A 14,944-nucleotide genomic window follows, 5' to 3' on the forward strand; every position below is an offset into this window, starting at 1 on the left:
AATTTAAAAAAAAAAAAAAAAACCCAAAAAACAAAGTCGAGATTCATTTAAAAAACTCTTCCTCCTCTTTAACTTTTGCAATTCATTAGACCTCCAGAATGAAACCAAATGGGATATCCTCCAGTTCCCCAGCGGGTTTTTAAAAAAAAAAAAAAAAAAAAAGAGAGAGAAAAAAAAAAGCCTGTGTTCAAATAATTATACTAGCAATTGTCTCGCTTGCTCTTGAAGTGGAATGCTTCCACTAGATTTTGAAGACAGACAGATATCCATTTAAGAAGTTGTAGATAAATTCAATAATTATCTAATTACTCTGTTGTACAAGTTTGTAGGAGACCTAGTGGCTAAAAGAGCAGAGCAGCTTTGGTAAATGTTTCATCTGAAATGTTGAAGTTTTTCACTCTGAAACAGTTATAAAATGAGAATCTGAAAAATTTCTGTCTTTCCAAGATTCGACTGGTGTGTGTTAACCTTTGCTTCACAAAAATATTTACTTATTCACACCTCTCCTGCCAAAACCCAGGGTAAAAGTATTCTGTAGCCATAAAATGTTTTTCCTTTCATAGTGCAAGGTATGGATAAAATTATTTCTTCGGTCCCTTTTAGTCTCTTATGCTCTAGTTTTACAAGTGTGGCTTAGGAATTGTAACTTCTCACGATGATAAATCTTAACTCATTAAGACAGATTCTGAAATGTGCTGAAATGTTATAAAAGTATAAATTTGGTGGAGTATTTTAATGATGTCTGAAGCATGCCTTGGACTTTTTCAGGTAAGAAAGTATATTTTTAAACATTCTATTTGTCCCGTACACCTTAGTTCTTAGTGGTTTCTTTGGAGTCACCACACTAAACATGGTAAACCAGAAGAATTTTTACAATAGGCTAAAAAAGCATAGCAGTGTGGTCAGGCAGGTTGCATTGCAGAATTATTTTTCCACTTCTTAAACACATCCAAACACAGTCACTTCTCTGAAAAATGTGTAGCAGTTTGTAGTGGTCACTTTGGACTCTGGTACTTGTGAGCAATTCACTTGAAAGAATGAATCAAGTGCTTCTCTGCTCTTCTCTGTCTGGCACTTATCCTGGGTTTTTTTGTTGTTGTGATTAGAAAGACACATTATTATTAAATACCAATTACAATATTTGGTCCAGTTTCTTGAAATTCATTCACATACGAATGATGCTGTTGGGAATTTGTTGTGTAACCCTCATTATGTCTGACAACCTGTTGTTCCAAACTCTTTTCTTAAGCACAAAACATGAAAATGCCCTTAGCTTTTTTTAACGTTTTCTTTTTCTCATGAGCTTATTCTGCTTTGTTCTTGGTTGAAACTGAGAAAACAAATGGTGTTTGTGAACCTTAGGTTATCATTTTTATTGGTATCTTTAGAGAGAGTATAACATTTATCTCTCTTTGTTTTAAGCAATTGTTTTGGGTTTAATCATATTTTTACTGTCTGCCACCACTCATTTAAGTGAGCAGCTGAAAAGAAACAATCTGCCACTTCTTTCCACATCATGTTGGTAATTCTCCCACTTTCAAGGTGGTCTGTTTCATGTTAGTTTCTTCTTATGCTGCAATTGTTGTATTGAGCATTGTCCACTGGATAATAGAGCAATATGAAAAGCATGCCACATTTGGTTGCCTTTCATCTTCTCTCCTTTGGGAGAATCTTTTTGGTCTGGTAGAATTTTGTGTGTCCTTTGGATCAGCACTGGGGAGCAATCATAGTTTTGTATTTCCAAAGATTATTATCCATGGTAGTCTTGCTCTGTTGAAGAAACTGGAAAACATGTTCTGAATGAGATGGGACTGAAGAAGAAAGGGCCATCCCATTCTAAAAAAAACAGTTGAATACCACCCCGGAGAGTTGTTCTGAGAGATGCAAGGCAAGTCACTTAACCCAAACTTTTCTCAGACAGCTTTATGGGTTGTGAGTCTGATTTGCATTGTAAGGCTGTGTTTAGTCTGTGTAGCACCTTCACAGATTAATCTGAAGTCAGGAACTGTATGGTGAACATATGAAAGGCAATGTAATACTAAGTACTCTTAGGTATATTTAATTGGGTAGCTAGAGCTAGTGTACATTTTTATTCTTCATTTCTGAGAAAACATCTTTTATCTAATAAATAAGTTTTGAAAATAATTAATTGTGAAGCAAGTGTCAATGAAGACTATAGGAGAGCAAATGAATAGGCTGATAATTCCCATTGTGAGCAAGGTTTCAGCTTTATACAGTAGATGAAGTCTAGGTCTATTCATTCAAGCCCTTGGACAAAACACAACATTGAACAGTTGCTCATTGAGTGACCATTGTCCATCTTCTGAACAGAACAAAGCCAGAAACTTTCAGGAAAAATATGTAAATATATTTCAAAAATGTAAATTCATAAAGATGTTACATTAAGGCCTATAGGCATTTCATGTTTTTAAGGGCTTGATCTGCAACCTTTACATTCTTTCAGCACAGTGTGTTTCTGTGCTTAGCATATGCACACATACATACACAGATTTGTTCCAGTTTGACAGTCCTTCACATGTTGTTTAGTGTGTTTGATTAGCATAATCACCGTGTCATTATTTCTCACTAGCCTTAGCATATGCAAATTCTTATCTTTTGACTGACAACCATTATTAGACAATCAGAGTATAAGGATTTGCATAATCTCTATGTGGTTACAGTATTTCTGTGCAATACCACTGTGAATGCAAATCCTTTTGCTCTGACTGGTTTCTGTATATTCAAGCAGTTTGCCAGAAATACTGCTGCTGCCTCAGCATCTCATTGCCAAGTGGGAAAATCTAAAAGAGAAGAAATAAGAAATAAGAAAAAAGGGAGCAAGAGAGAAATATTAGAGTCACATCAGAAAGGTGACTAGACAACTGTTACAATTAAATAGCTCCATTAAAAAAAAAAAAATCCTTACACTTTTAGCAGACTTCAGCCAGAGAATAAAATGTTTACTTCAGAAATTCATTCTGAAGTACTAGTCAAGTTACATAAAGCAGTTACATTGTTTGGGAAGTGATTACAGTTTTCTTTTTGATAGATAGCACTTTTCTAAAGAAAAGTAATTCTTATGTAAATATTACACATTATTGTAGTTGTTGCAGGTATTTTATGTGAATTATTTTATATTTAACTATGTTGAGTAATATTTCAGCTTTATGTACATGAAAAGCCTCAGGTTACTTCTACTCTGTTTCATTGATAAGAGAAGAAATGGTAGACGATAAGAAAAGATGTTTAATGTTAAGTTCAATTCACTGCATAATTATTCACCATAATTACTAGGGCAATACTGAATAAATTAGCTGTAAAAGGATAAACCATGCATGGTAGCACATCTAGAACACGTATTTTAACTGTTTGACATCATATTGTTCTACTTGCACATTCTTTTTTTGTGTGTTTAATTATGGTTACTAAGCTCTTCCCATCATTCCTTTTGAATTGTGTTCTTTGGTTAATTTATAAGATTCTTATTCACAGATTAGTGTGATGTTGGAAAAAAAAGCCCTGGACTGCTAGCCCTAACAATGGGACATATTTCTTATGGAAATACAGAATGTCAGATATACTTAGGATCAAATCACTGTGCTGTTGCTGAACTGGTCTGTTTCTGACCTGAACACCAGTATATTAAGAAAGTGTCAGGTAGATTGTAAAGTATAGGTCTGATACTTCTGGAGAGCATCAGACCTACAACATCGGCTGCACAGATTTATTTTTAACAAGCACAATTAACAAATATTTTCAAGAGTCTTAAGATGGATGTGCACACACAGAAATGAACTACCATGTGTGACACCCAGTAGTTCCAATACTTCCTGAAAGTTTTAGACCTGTTGCACATGCTTTATCCAGCTTGAATGTGCAGCTTCAGTAGACGCCAAGTATCTCCTGGAGAAGAAGGTGCTACCACTCAGCTGAACAATGGTGATAACAAGGGTACTCCATACGGGCAATATAAGGCCGAATGTCCAGCAGTTCTCCAAAACATCAGAGTTTCTGCAAAAGTGATAATGTAACAATGTAATGTAATGTGATATAATATAATACAATATAATATTACTGCATCTGTACAATTGACCAGCATGATTGCAGGGGAAATGATTCTGAATTTTTCTTGCTGCTGAGATCAGAGAGGAACTGCTCAATTCTCAATTGGAAATAGTGAAATTATGCTCTGAGAAAATTCAAAAGTCCCCCAGCTATAAATGATAGTGGCTTTACGTGATTGAGAAGCTTTCCTCTAACTTTTATTAACTACTCCTCTGTTTCTACTAGTATGTCACAATTATAATGTAATAGGCAGTTTTATGTTTGAACAGTTTGGTGTTAAAACTGCGTCCACCGTGCAGTTTGAAAAACTGATTCAATTCACCAGTAAGTATAAACTGTGGTGCATATGATAGCATTTTGTCCTTTTTTTGTTTGGTAAGGCATCATGTATGTTATTGATACAGGATTTACACTACTTCCAATGCTCTTATTAGTTTCACCATTTGTAGGAACATTAAGAGAGTGAATGAAAGGAGTCCCCACTGAGTTGTCTTTATTTCTTATCAGCTTTACAATTAAGATGTTCCATAAGTCTCAACTCATGTGGAAATATTAATACCTTGCCTGTGTTACATAGTAAGATATAGCTAGTCCTGGATAGTAGAAAAGCAAAAGGTAGTGAACAAGTCAAACACAAGGCAGCTCAGCCTTTCTGTGTTGTAACTTATATTGGTGAGAGAAAGTGAAGGGACATCTTGCAATCCTTGCTCTCCTGCATGGTTTTGACAGCTGAATCATAATCTTTCTGATGAATTGCAAACCTCTCTGACCTTCACTGTAAATGGGAGTACATTAAATCGGTTGCATCTAAGAAATAAAGTAAAAACTCAGTGGTTGTAATATAGTGCTAGTAATGAGTAAAAAGCAGATTTTATCAAAGTTTATCATGGTAACTTTTATTTTGAAAGCAAATACCATTTATATAAGTTGAAACACAATTTATATGTGTAATTAGTAACATTCAATGAGCCTAGAAGTGCTTGGAGTTCTGTTAAGTATCTCACCTCTTGCTGATTATCTCAACTACATGATATTATTTCCCTCTTTATACTTTCCTGCAATCTTTGCTCTCTATTTTCTGGCAATCAGCTGCCTCTCTTTGTTCCTTTGACTCTCAGCAGGGCTCCTCTCTGTCTTTCAGCGCCTGTGAGATCTGAGTGCTTATCATGGTGCACATAGGTATCCTGTTACCTCCTTCAAATTTCCTGCATGAAACTTCTGGAGGCTTATCTGGTGCTTTTTGGTCTTTCTTTGAAAATTTATGGATTGGTGGTGTTTCCTAAATGAAATCTTCAGGAAAATATAGTAACATCAAGTATCACTCCAGCAATTCTATGCCAGCTTTATTAGAATCAGGGGCTAAATTTTCAAGTTTAATTCAGCTTTGCAATAGCAAGAGCAAGTGGCAGAGAAGCGGCTCTTACTTTGAAGCAGCTTTTCATCCAGTTCAGGGTAAGGCCATGTAGTTGTATGTCTAGAGGTTTGCATCTTTAGAAAGAGAAAGGGAAGTGTGGAGATGGATTTCTATTTCAGCGGATAAACAAGAGAAAATCTGTGGAGTGATTAGGAAAGAAGCTCCACATTTTTTCATGAGATCAAAATAAAATTAGATCCAAAAATAGACTGACTATTCCACACAATCATGATTTTTCTCAATTCTGAAAAATTCTTTGTCTCATTCTTAGTATGTGAGCATCAGTTTCCCCAGAAATCCAACCCCATTTGGAGCTAGAATTCATGCTGTAAAGATGGGTAAATCCAACTCAAAATATCCGTTGTTCCATCTTATGAACCTATGGTGGTACCTTTCATATAACTCTTAGAGAGCTTCTGTGTTGGCTTTCTTAACTTATGGCACTTGTGAGATAATGTGAAAGAGATTAACATGTTAACACTGAGGGCTAAATGAATAGTATCTCACAGCTGTGGTTAATGGAAGGGCAAACAGTTACACTGGATCAAATAATGCACAATTTCTTGTTATCATGTGCAGACTTATTTATAAATCTGAGCTTGAGGTTTCCCTAAGTATTTTAGACCTGCAGTGGCAAAAGGAATAGTGTCTAAATTTCTTTAGAACGTTAGGCTAAATTTCTCTAAACTTCAGCAGCAGCAAAATAACATCAATTAGGACTAGGTCATCCTTTAGTGTTGAAAATCACAGGATACAGTTTTATTGGTTCTATTGGTATAAGAAGTCACATCTTGGGTATTGAAGCAGTTGAAAAAAGCTTTCTGGTCTATGCAATAGTATTTTTGGACTTTTTCAAGATCATGTTACTGAATATGAGTGCCCCTAGCACATGCTCTGATCCCACAAAAAGTCTCATGCAGCATGATGTAGCGTTTCAGAGTTTGATATACTCTCACCTTAGCCATCAGCATTATTTTGGGGTTATGTTACAGTGACACCCCTAGTTCCTAGGTAGCATTGGAGTTCTTTTATGCTGGTGGTTGCATAAATATATGGGATATTTCATTGTTACATCAAATTGAAGAGGATGTTCAAACTGACTGTTTCTTCCAAACCTTTCTATAAAGCTCTGCCATTTTCCTTTTTCTATTTTTTTTTTTATTTTTTTTTTTTACAAATCTGAATTTCTTTTCAACAGGAATTAGTTTAATGACCTATTTCATATCTGACACTGAACAGCTGTCAGGTGATGCAAAATTTCTGTACTGATCTGTTTTGGATTCACTGCAATAGAGGCCATGACTGTCTACCATTACAGCTTCCATGAATAATTGATTACTCTAAGGAAAAGCTCTGATTCTTCATTTATCAAATAACCCTTTGCTAACAGACTAGAAAAAAGTGAATCGTGGGAATATGAGCACAGAAAAAGTTTGTTTTTTTTTTCTCAAGTACATACAAATTTTTCTGTGTGAATACTGGTTATCATCATCATACAACAATTAGTTATATTTATGTCATCAAAATCTGTGAATTTTTAACAATACAATTTAAAGATAAAAACTATCAGTGGCTTTATGAAGTTGCTATAGAGCTATTCTTAGATTTTAAAAACAGCTGTCAAATCAAATGGTTCTTGTGAAAAAGAAATAGAAATAATTTTGATCAATGAATTTGGGGAAGTTGAATTCAATCCTCCATGTAAAAAAAGTCTCTTGAGTAGCTTTTTGAAATTCTCTGCCAAAAATGGTACTTGTTTTCATAGGATCCTGACTTGCAGACACTGCCACATCAGTGTTCTGTTAGAGGTTAGTTCAGAGGCATGCTTTTCATGAAAGTTGAAATTCATCCTTAAAATAGAGTTTATTCAAAATAGTTTTCTCTAAATGGATGTGAAAATAATCTTTGAAGGGTTTGGGTTTCTCACATATTGTGTAGATGTTGTTTTATGAAAAAGATTGATTTATCAGTTCCTGGAAAATTATTATTTTTTTATAATACTGAATTATTGTGGGTTATTCTGGAATTACTTGTATATAATATTCCTTCACATTTCCATTGATCCTTTTCTAAGTAATTTTATATAATATATTCTTGTTTAATTTAGTGCACTGGCATTTCTATGATATAAAAAAGCATAAATTGGTGTTTTGATAGGTAAACTTGTTCAGCGTTTACAGTTTTTTGCTTTCTTCAGTAAAGGGAGATTGGTGCATATAGAATTGAACTGGGGATGTGTATTTCAGGATACCTAATGACACTTTTCTTTGTACCTCTCTGTATTACCTCTTTGTAAAACTGCATGAAGAAGAAATATTCATTTTTAAAGAAAAATAATAGTTTTCTGTAGTGTGAGGTATGATATGGCATGGTACAGAAATAGTTTTGATACTATAGATAATATACCATACATTGGAACAGCAAAAGCTTTCATTTTTCTTTTTATTCTCTCTTTACAGATGGACCCGATTCAAAAAGCTGTAATAAATCATACATTTGGGGTTCCTCTTCCTCATCGAAGAAAGCAAATCATATCATGCAACATTTGCCAGCTGAGATTTAATTCTGATGTAAGTCGATCATTTTGTATCAGATTAGAAATACGTACTTATCTTCTAGGATGTGCCGTAATTTGCATAAATTGACCGTAAATGAAACGTTGTGATTTCAGTTTGTGGCTCAGCAGATGAAAAGGCTGTAGGATGCTTCAAATAAACACAATTATTTGGTAGTGTTTATACACCCGGCCAGATTTTCCCTGCGGATATATTCCTGCAAGCTCATCAACTTCAGCTGTGCTGCACAGAGTGTAAATAGGAAAATGGATTGATCCATTACTGCTAATAAGGCTGAAATATTTGCTGGGTCCTAATTCTTCTACCAGTCCTGGTTATGTTTGCCTTCCTTTTCAGTCTGTATTTGTTACAAGTTATTTAGATATACTTAGAGTCCTTGAAGATCTACCCTCCTTTTTTTTACCTTTACAACAATATCTCTGCCTTGCCAATAGAAGCTTTAAAAAAACCCCAAAAAACCAAAAACAAAACAGGTGATGTTTTTTGTCAATTGGCTCTACCTTACATCCTCTCACTCCTCCAGCAAGCTGCACTGGAGATGATCTCTGATATACAGAGGAAACCTGTACCCCTTAATTACCCAAGAAAGCTGTTCTGTGGTGCTCCTTGCCAAGGAATAGCTGTTCTGTCACAGAAAAGCCTCTTGGAATTTAACTCTTTTATTTCCTTCTCCAAGATCATTGTGTCTGCAGACAAAACCTGACATAGTACAATATAATTTGTTCTGCTATTCTCTCCAGGAAGTTTCTTGACATGAGCATCTCTGCTGGAAAATTACCTTGCCCGACCAAATGTCTTTCATTTACTGCCTGTAACTTCTGCCAGTTACTTCTGTCAGAATTAAACTGTTTGAATTTAGAGTGAGGTCTAATCCCAAAACATCCATGAGATTCCTTCCTCATGCTAATCATTTGAGGAAATGGAATAATTCTTGTGGGCTGCTGCTCCTTTGTAGCTGGCTATTTATGTACAGTTTGTACCTATTTTTAGTTTATCAATTATTTACGAAAGCCACAACCTTGTCAAAAACTTAAATAAAACCTTGAAAATTTCTTCTAAGAATCTTCTAAGAATCAGCCGCCTGGGGATGAAAATAATGCAGGTCTCTTCATCCCCCTCAGCTTTTTATTCCTTAGAAATAATTTTAACAAGATCTCAATTTCCAGACCAGTCAGCATCATGTACTCACTATCACTGATGACTCCAAGTTTTGTAGTTCATGGGCTGAATGGACACCTTCCTCTTATAACATTGACATCATTCTCAAACAGTGGTGCAAGGAAGGGTTAGGCATTCTCTGGAGCTGTCGTGTCCCTCACAGATAAAAATAGAACAGTCAAATCAAGCTCTTTCAGTTAGAAGCCAGATGCTAGATTTAGGACTATAGATACTGAGGAATTCATGGGGAGGGGACGATGGACAACTTCTGGGGCCACAGTGGATCCCTCCAATTAAGCAGCCCAGCTCATCACTTATAATTTTCGGCTTTGTCTTAGGAAAAAGCTTGTCACATTGAATAATACATAGTATATAGCTGCAAGAGACATCAAACACTCCAGTGTTACGTACCAAAGTGGAACACCTCCTTTCACAGAGGGCATACTATTTGTAAGTCTGCGAAAAGATCCAGATAAAAGAGAGGATGAACACATCGTTAAAATGACTTAGTGATTAGCAAATACACAACTCTGATTGATACATGGGGTGGAAGATTTTCCAGCTGACAGGAGCTAGGCATTTTCCAGAATTAAATGTTTGAAATAAAAATTCCTCTGCGCAGAGGCAAATGAGGTATCAGTGGACGCTGATACTTCTTACTCAGGGGAGTGGTATGCTCCCATACTTTTCTGCTGCTCTGAGAAAGGACTCCAAAGTAGAGGGGAGGAAGAAGCAGCGGCCGTTTTCAGAGTCATGTACAGTATTCAAAAAGCTGGTTTCAGAAGACAAGTATTCATTTAGACTCTTCATAGCAAACTCTTGGAAGAAAAGGTTTCAAACAGATATTCAGTTGTCTCTTCACACTTTCAAGCAAGAGAGTCTTGAACTCCAATTTGCCACACTGTTCAGTAGAAGGTTGTTCTAATGCTCCTCTCTCTCAAAGCTAATCAATGTTATTAACTTTAAGGAAGGAGAGACCTTCTTACTGAGTATCTTTCACTTTCCACTTTTAATATTCACCTAATTTTTAAAGCAACCCCAGTGTTTCTGGTTGATGGAGAGATCACAATCCAAAAGCTGCCCATTGATTAACCTGTGACGATATCTCTTTCCTTTTTCCCTACCACACAGAAGAGATATGCAGGTATCTTTTGTAATGGTCTTTTCTCCACCCAGTGCATATAGTTATTACTGCTGAAAATCACAAAGTTCTCTACTGAGGCTTTTCAAGAAATAGTAAGTATTTGGAGTTTCACTGCAGTTTAGAAATGCTTTTCTGCAATGTGAGGAGAACAAGCAAAACTAAGTTCCTCCGTTGCTTCTGTAGTTCTGTATGTCCAAGACTTTTTGAAGGAAAAGCTTGCTAACTAAAGATTTAATGTTGGCACTTCAAGGAAAGCTTGCTCTGCAGAAAAAAAAGTGATTAGCTATCATTTTTTGGTAACTTCAATGTATGAATGGCAAGTACACACATCATCATTTTTTCTTTTATTGTTATGAGAAAATTTCATTTACTGAATATTCCTACCTTTCACTTCCATGGTATTTTGTTGAACATGATTTAAAACCATAACAACAATAAATAACTTTTCTGTTCAGAAACCTAGGGCTTTGTGGCTGTTCTACCAATATGTCTTTATTTTTAGATGCTGGAGATAGGACTTATCAGAGAGTAATGAATAGAAATTCCATTTACCTACTGCATGACATTATTATGAAAATGTTTACAATAAAACTGGTCTGTGAGATTTTTCATTTTTGTAGAGAATATGGAATTTTCTCCCCTTTGATACAGATTTCTTTCAGAGCAGAAGAGCTTTTTTTTTTCTGGTTACATGGTATCAAAATTACATTCCAAAGAAAAATGAGAAAAGGCAGTACAATAGTCTAAAATCGTTTAGCTTCTTTCTAAAGGAGTTATTTATAAATCTTCATGACAGCTGTGTGTTCAGTATTTCTTTTTAAAATAAATCTTCCCGTACAAGGGAAGGGAGGAATGAGCAAGTAACCAAAGCCTCTCCATGCTGAGAAAAGACATTAGAAGAGCAGAAGTAGGTTCTCTGGGTCCTGTTTCAAGAAGTGTATTTTTTTCCTTTTTTTTTTTTGCCTGAAAAAGATCTGTCTATAAAATTTACATTCACATTGGGCATCCAATATGGGGCAAAACCTTTAAGTATGTGTTTAGCTGCAAGTATGTGAGTTGCCATTTAGATTTTGGCAGCTGCTGCGAGCTATAGCACCAGTTCAGAAGAACTGTTAAATGCATGCTTTGTAGTAAACATTAAACATCTGCTAAAAGCACCCTGTAAAATGAAGTCCAGCTGACTTCAGTAGGACAAGTCCTGAGCCTACAGAAAGTTGTAGGAGTAAATTCTCTGCTAACATAAACAATCACTAAAAAAACCCACAACTAAACCAAACCAAACCAAACCAAACAAACCTGATTAAAACCCCTATGGTTTGGAAAAAAAGAGCTTACTAAATTATCTTTATTTTTTGATCACCTGTCTTGACTTTTTGATCTTCCTTTGGCCACATTTCCAATTTCAACAACTGATCAAGATAGTGACAGTGTCTATTAACAACATCAATTCTTGCAAAGGGATTCTCTCTTTCTCTTCCCTCTCATTTAATGCAGATGACTGAGTGATAATCCAGTTTGCCTTTAGAGAAAGTTTGGGCAGTATTTTATGTACTCACGGGACTTAAATTCCCTTATGATACATTGTAAAAATATTTCCGGATATGTTAGCCAGAAATTATTGTTTTACAGGAATAACATTACAGGAAATAACATACAGGAAAAAGCAGGCACTTTTCTCCTGAAAATCATGAGCTGAATGATCACTGGGGAGTCTTTATTTGTTGATTTTTATTTTATTTTTTTTTTTACCTTGGTTTTCTCTATCTTTATAAAGCAGAGGTATCAATGTACAGACACATAGTTCAGCTGTATGAAGTTGTCAGGATTCAAAAAGTGCTGTTCCAGTAAAAGAATAGTAAAGGATTTTTTTGAGGATAAGGAATACAGCTCGACAGGATTTTACTATGGCTCTAACTTTCATGGCGAAGAGGAAGTACCAGAGGATGTATATCCAATTTAGGTTATGCTTGGTATCTAGAACAAATGATTAAAGTACTAATTTGTAAGCACCTAGGGCATAATAAGTTGATAAGAAACAGCCAACATGAATTTGTCAAGGACAAATCATGTCAAACCAATCTAATTTTCTCCTTTGACAGGGTAATTGATCTAATGGATAATAGGGAATAAATAGATGTGATATATTTTGGCTTTAATAAGGGTTGATACAGTCCTATGTGACAGTCTTGTAAAGTAGGGGAATATGGTCCAGGTGAAATTGTTAAAAGTTGGTTGCACAACAGATTGAAAAATTGTACTGAGAGTAGCTGGTGATGGTTTCCTGTCAAAACAAAAGATCACTACAAGTCAGGATCAGCAGGAGTCTGTTCCATGCTTGCTGCTACTCTAAATTTTCATTAGCAACGTGCCTGACAGAATAGAAAGTACATATACCAGGAATGTGGATGACACTTAGATGAAGCGTAGCAGGCACTTGATGGAAGGTGGCAAGTTCAGGATTGCAGTCCAAAATTATCTTCACCAGCTGGAGAAAATAGTCTGGAATTCTGTCAAGTGCACTAAATAAAAGCACAAACTATTGAGCTTATACTGGAAAAATTAAATGCACAAGTAGTAAAAGAAGAAATGTCTGGCTTAATGGGCAAGAAGAAATTACAGTGAATTACAATCCAAATATACATTAACAATTACTAATGGGAGAAAAAAAAGTAAAACTAAAAACACCCAACTAATTCTATAATAAATTTCCTTCCCTATACCACCCCCTCCCCCCAAAAGATTGTTAGACAGGTAAGTATTCCACAGTGTTTGAAATTGGTGAAGAATTCTTCTCAGGTGAAGAATTATTTACAGCAGTAAACAGTGGTTATCATACTTTGAGAAAAGCATAACTTGTAGCGTTTAGAAGACATCCACTAGTATGACAAGATGTGAAAAAATTTTACTCAGGGAAAGTAGAAAGAACTGGATAGATGTATAGCAGAAAAGACACAGAAAACATAGTAGGTTTTCAGTATATGAAAGGCGGTTAATAAGAGAATAGTGACTAATTGATCTTTATGTTTCTTGATTTTGATAGAATAATTAATTTGATTAATTCTTCAGCTTAATTTGATTCAAGGATTTTTTTGTTGGAATATTTAGTGAAGCACTTCTAGCTATAGTGGTAGTGAAGTTCTGGAAGGAAACACAACCTCACAGTTGTGGGTTCCCTGTTGGCAGAGGGGCTTAACAGATTAGACACCTGTTTCTGAGGTTGGACAGGAAACACCGAGTGTAGTTTCAGAGCTGACAGAGAGATTAAATGACCTCCTGCTCAACTAACTTCCAGGCCTGTTTCTGTGGTTTGGAAGAGCTAATAGAAATTTAATTTCTTCTCCATTTCAAGTGGTAGTCACACATGGCCTGTGGCCTCTGTTTGCAAAGAGAGAAGAACTTTCAAAAGTTGGACCATTAAAAATCAGGAAAGGCTGATACAGCTGGCTGCTTGAAGTTATTTAGCACTTCACCCTTCTGATTTCAAATCTATTATTTTTCAGCTTTCAGAGATATGCTTAAATGGTATTTGAAGCCATGTGTACTATTCAATCATTGTTGTGTATATGGCTATAATGAGATGTTCTTAGGTTTTGCATGTTTTGTTGTGTGTCCAATTATGGGTTAGATTTAGATTTCGATTTCCAATTAACCTTTCTTTACATTTAGTACTTTGCTTTGGTATAAAAACAACAATTTCTGCTTGAATTGTAATGCACAGCTTTGTTAATCAAAGTCACTTGTTCCAGGTATTGCCAGCCATTGAGCACATTTATCTATTATCTCAGGACAATTTTACTTCTGGTCTTTCCAAACCGGTGCATATGTGTTTTGTGAAATAATCAGCCTGATTCTTTAATGAGAGTCTCTTGTGCAGACATTTACATATGCTCGGCATCCCCTTAATGTCAGTGTTACTCTATAAGGGTATAGCATTAATTGCAGCACTTGTACCTCACCAAGAATAAGATTTAATTCAGAGTGAAATTATTTTTATTTATATATAAAATTATTTATATGTATATAATTTATATAGGTATGTAACTCCATCTATATATAAGCACTGCTTCTTTCTAATGATGCACCATGTTTCCTGTACGAAGGAGTTCAATGTAAGGAGAAACAAATGCTGATTTCCATTGTGGAATTGCACATGCCATTCATTTGAGATCAGAAAGTGAGTCAGAATGGAAATACGCTCATAGGCCAAGACTTTTCCAGAGATACTGGTTTACAGTATTCACTGGAGAAAGTAGAAAGTAATCACAGAAAGTGATTAGAGCAGAGATTTCTGTGGGATATCCGACATCGGTATCAACGTATTATGGAAACCCTAAAGAATTGCTAAAAAAATAATTCAAGATATGTGATTTTTTTTGGCATTCCAGAAGTCTAACCAAATAGCAAACAATATTTTGCATTTATATTGCATACATGACAGATTTGAAAACAACTTAATATTTTTTTGCCCAGTTGGACATTCAGTGTAATCTGTTTTTATAGGCCTCTCCTGCACATTTTAGAAGCATTACCTCCTCTTTCCTAGACCACAGTTTTTAAGGCTGCAATATCAATTGCAGTCAGATCCTG

At 35.3% G+C, this 14,944-nt stretch overlaps 1 protein-coding gene across 5 annotated transcripts in view; it reads left to right on the forward strand.

Moving 5' to 3' along the window:
• Window positions 1-14,944, forward strand: part of ZNF385D (zinc finger protein 385D) — a 415,254-nt gene that overhangs the window by 311,177 nt on the left and 89,133 nt on the right. For all 5 annotated transcript variants that reach the window (XM_014937864.1, XM_014937862.1, XM_014937863.1 and 2 more), the window contains one exon: window positions 7,939-8,049. In XM_014937864.1, coding sequence (XP_014793350.1) covers window positions 7,939-8,049 — 111 coding nt within the window. The remainder of the gene's footprint in view (window positions 1-7,938; window positions 8,050-14,944) is intronic.

Source organism: Calidris pugnax, unplaced genomic scaffold (assembly GCF_001431845.1).
Source record: "Calidris pugnax isolate Ruff unplaced genomic scaffold, ASM143184v1 scaffold11, whole genome shotgun sequence".
Lineage (NCBI taxonomy): Eukaryota > Metazoa > Chordata > Aves > Charadriiformes > Scolopacidae > Calidris > Calidris pugnax.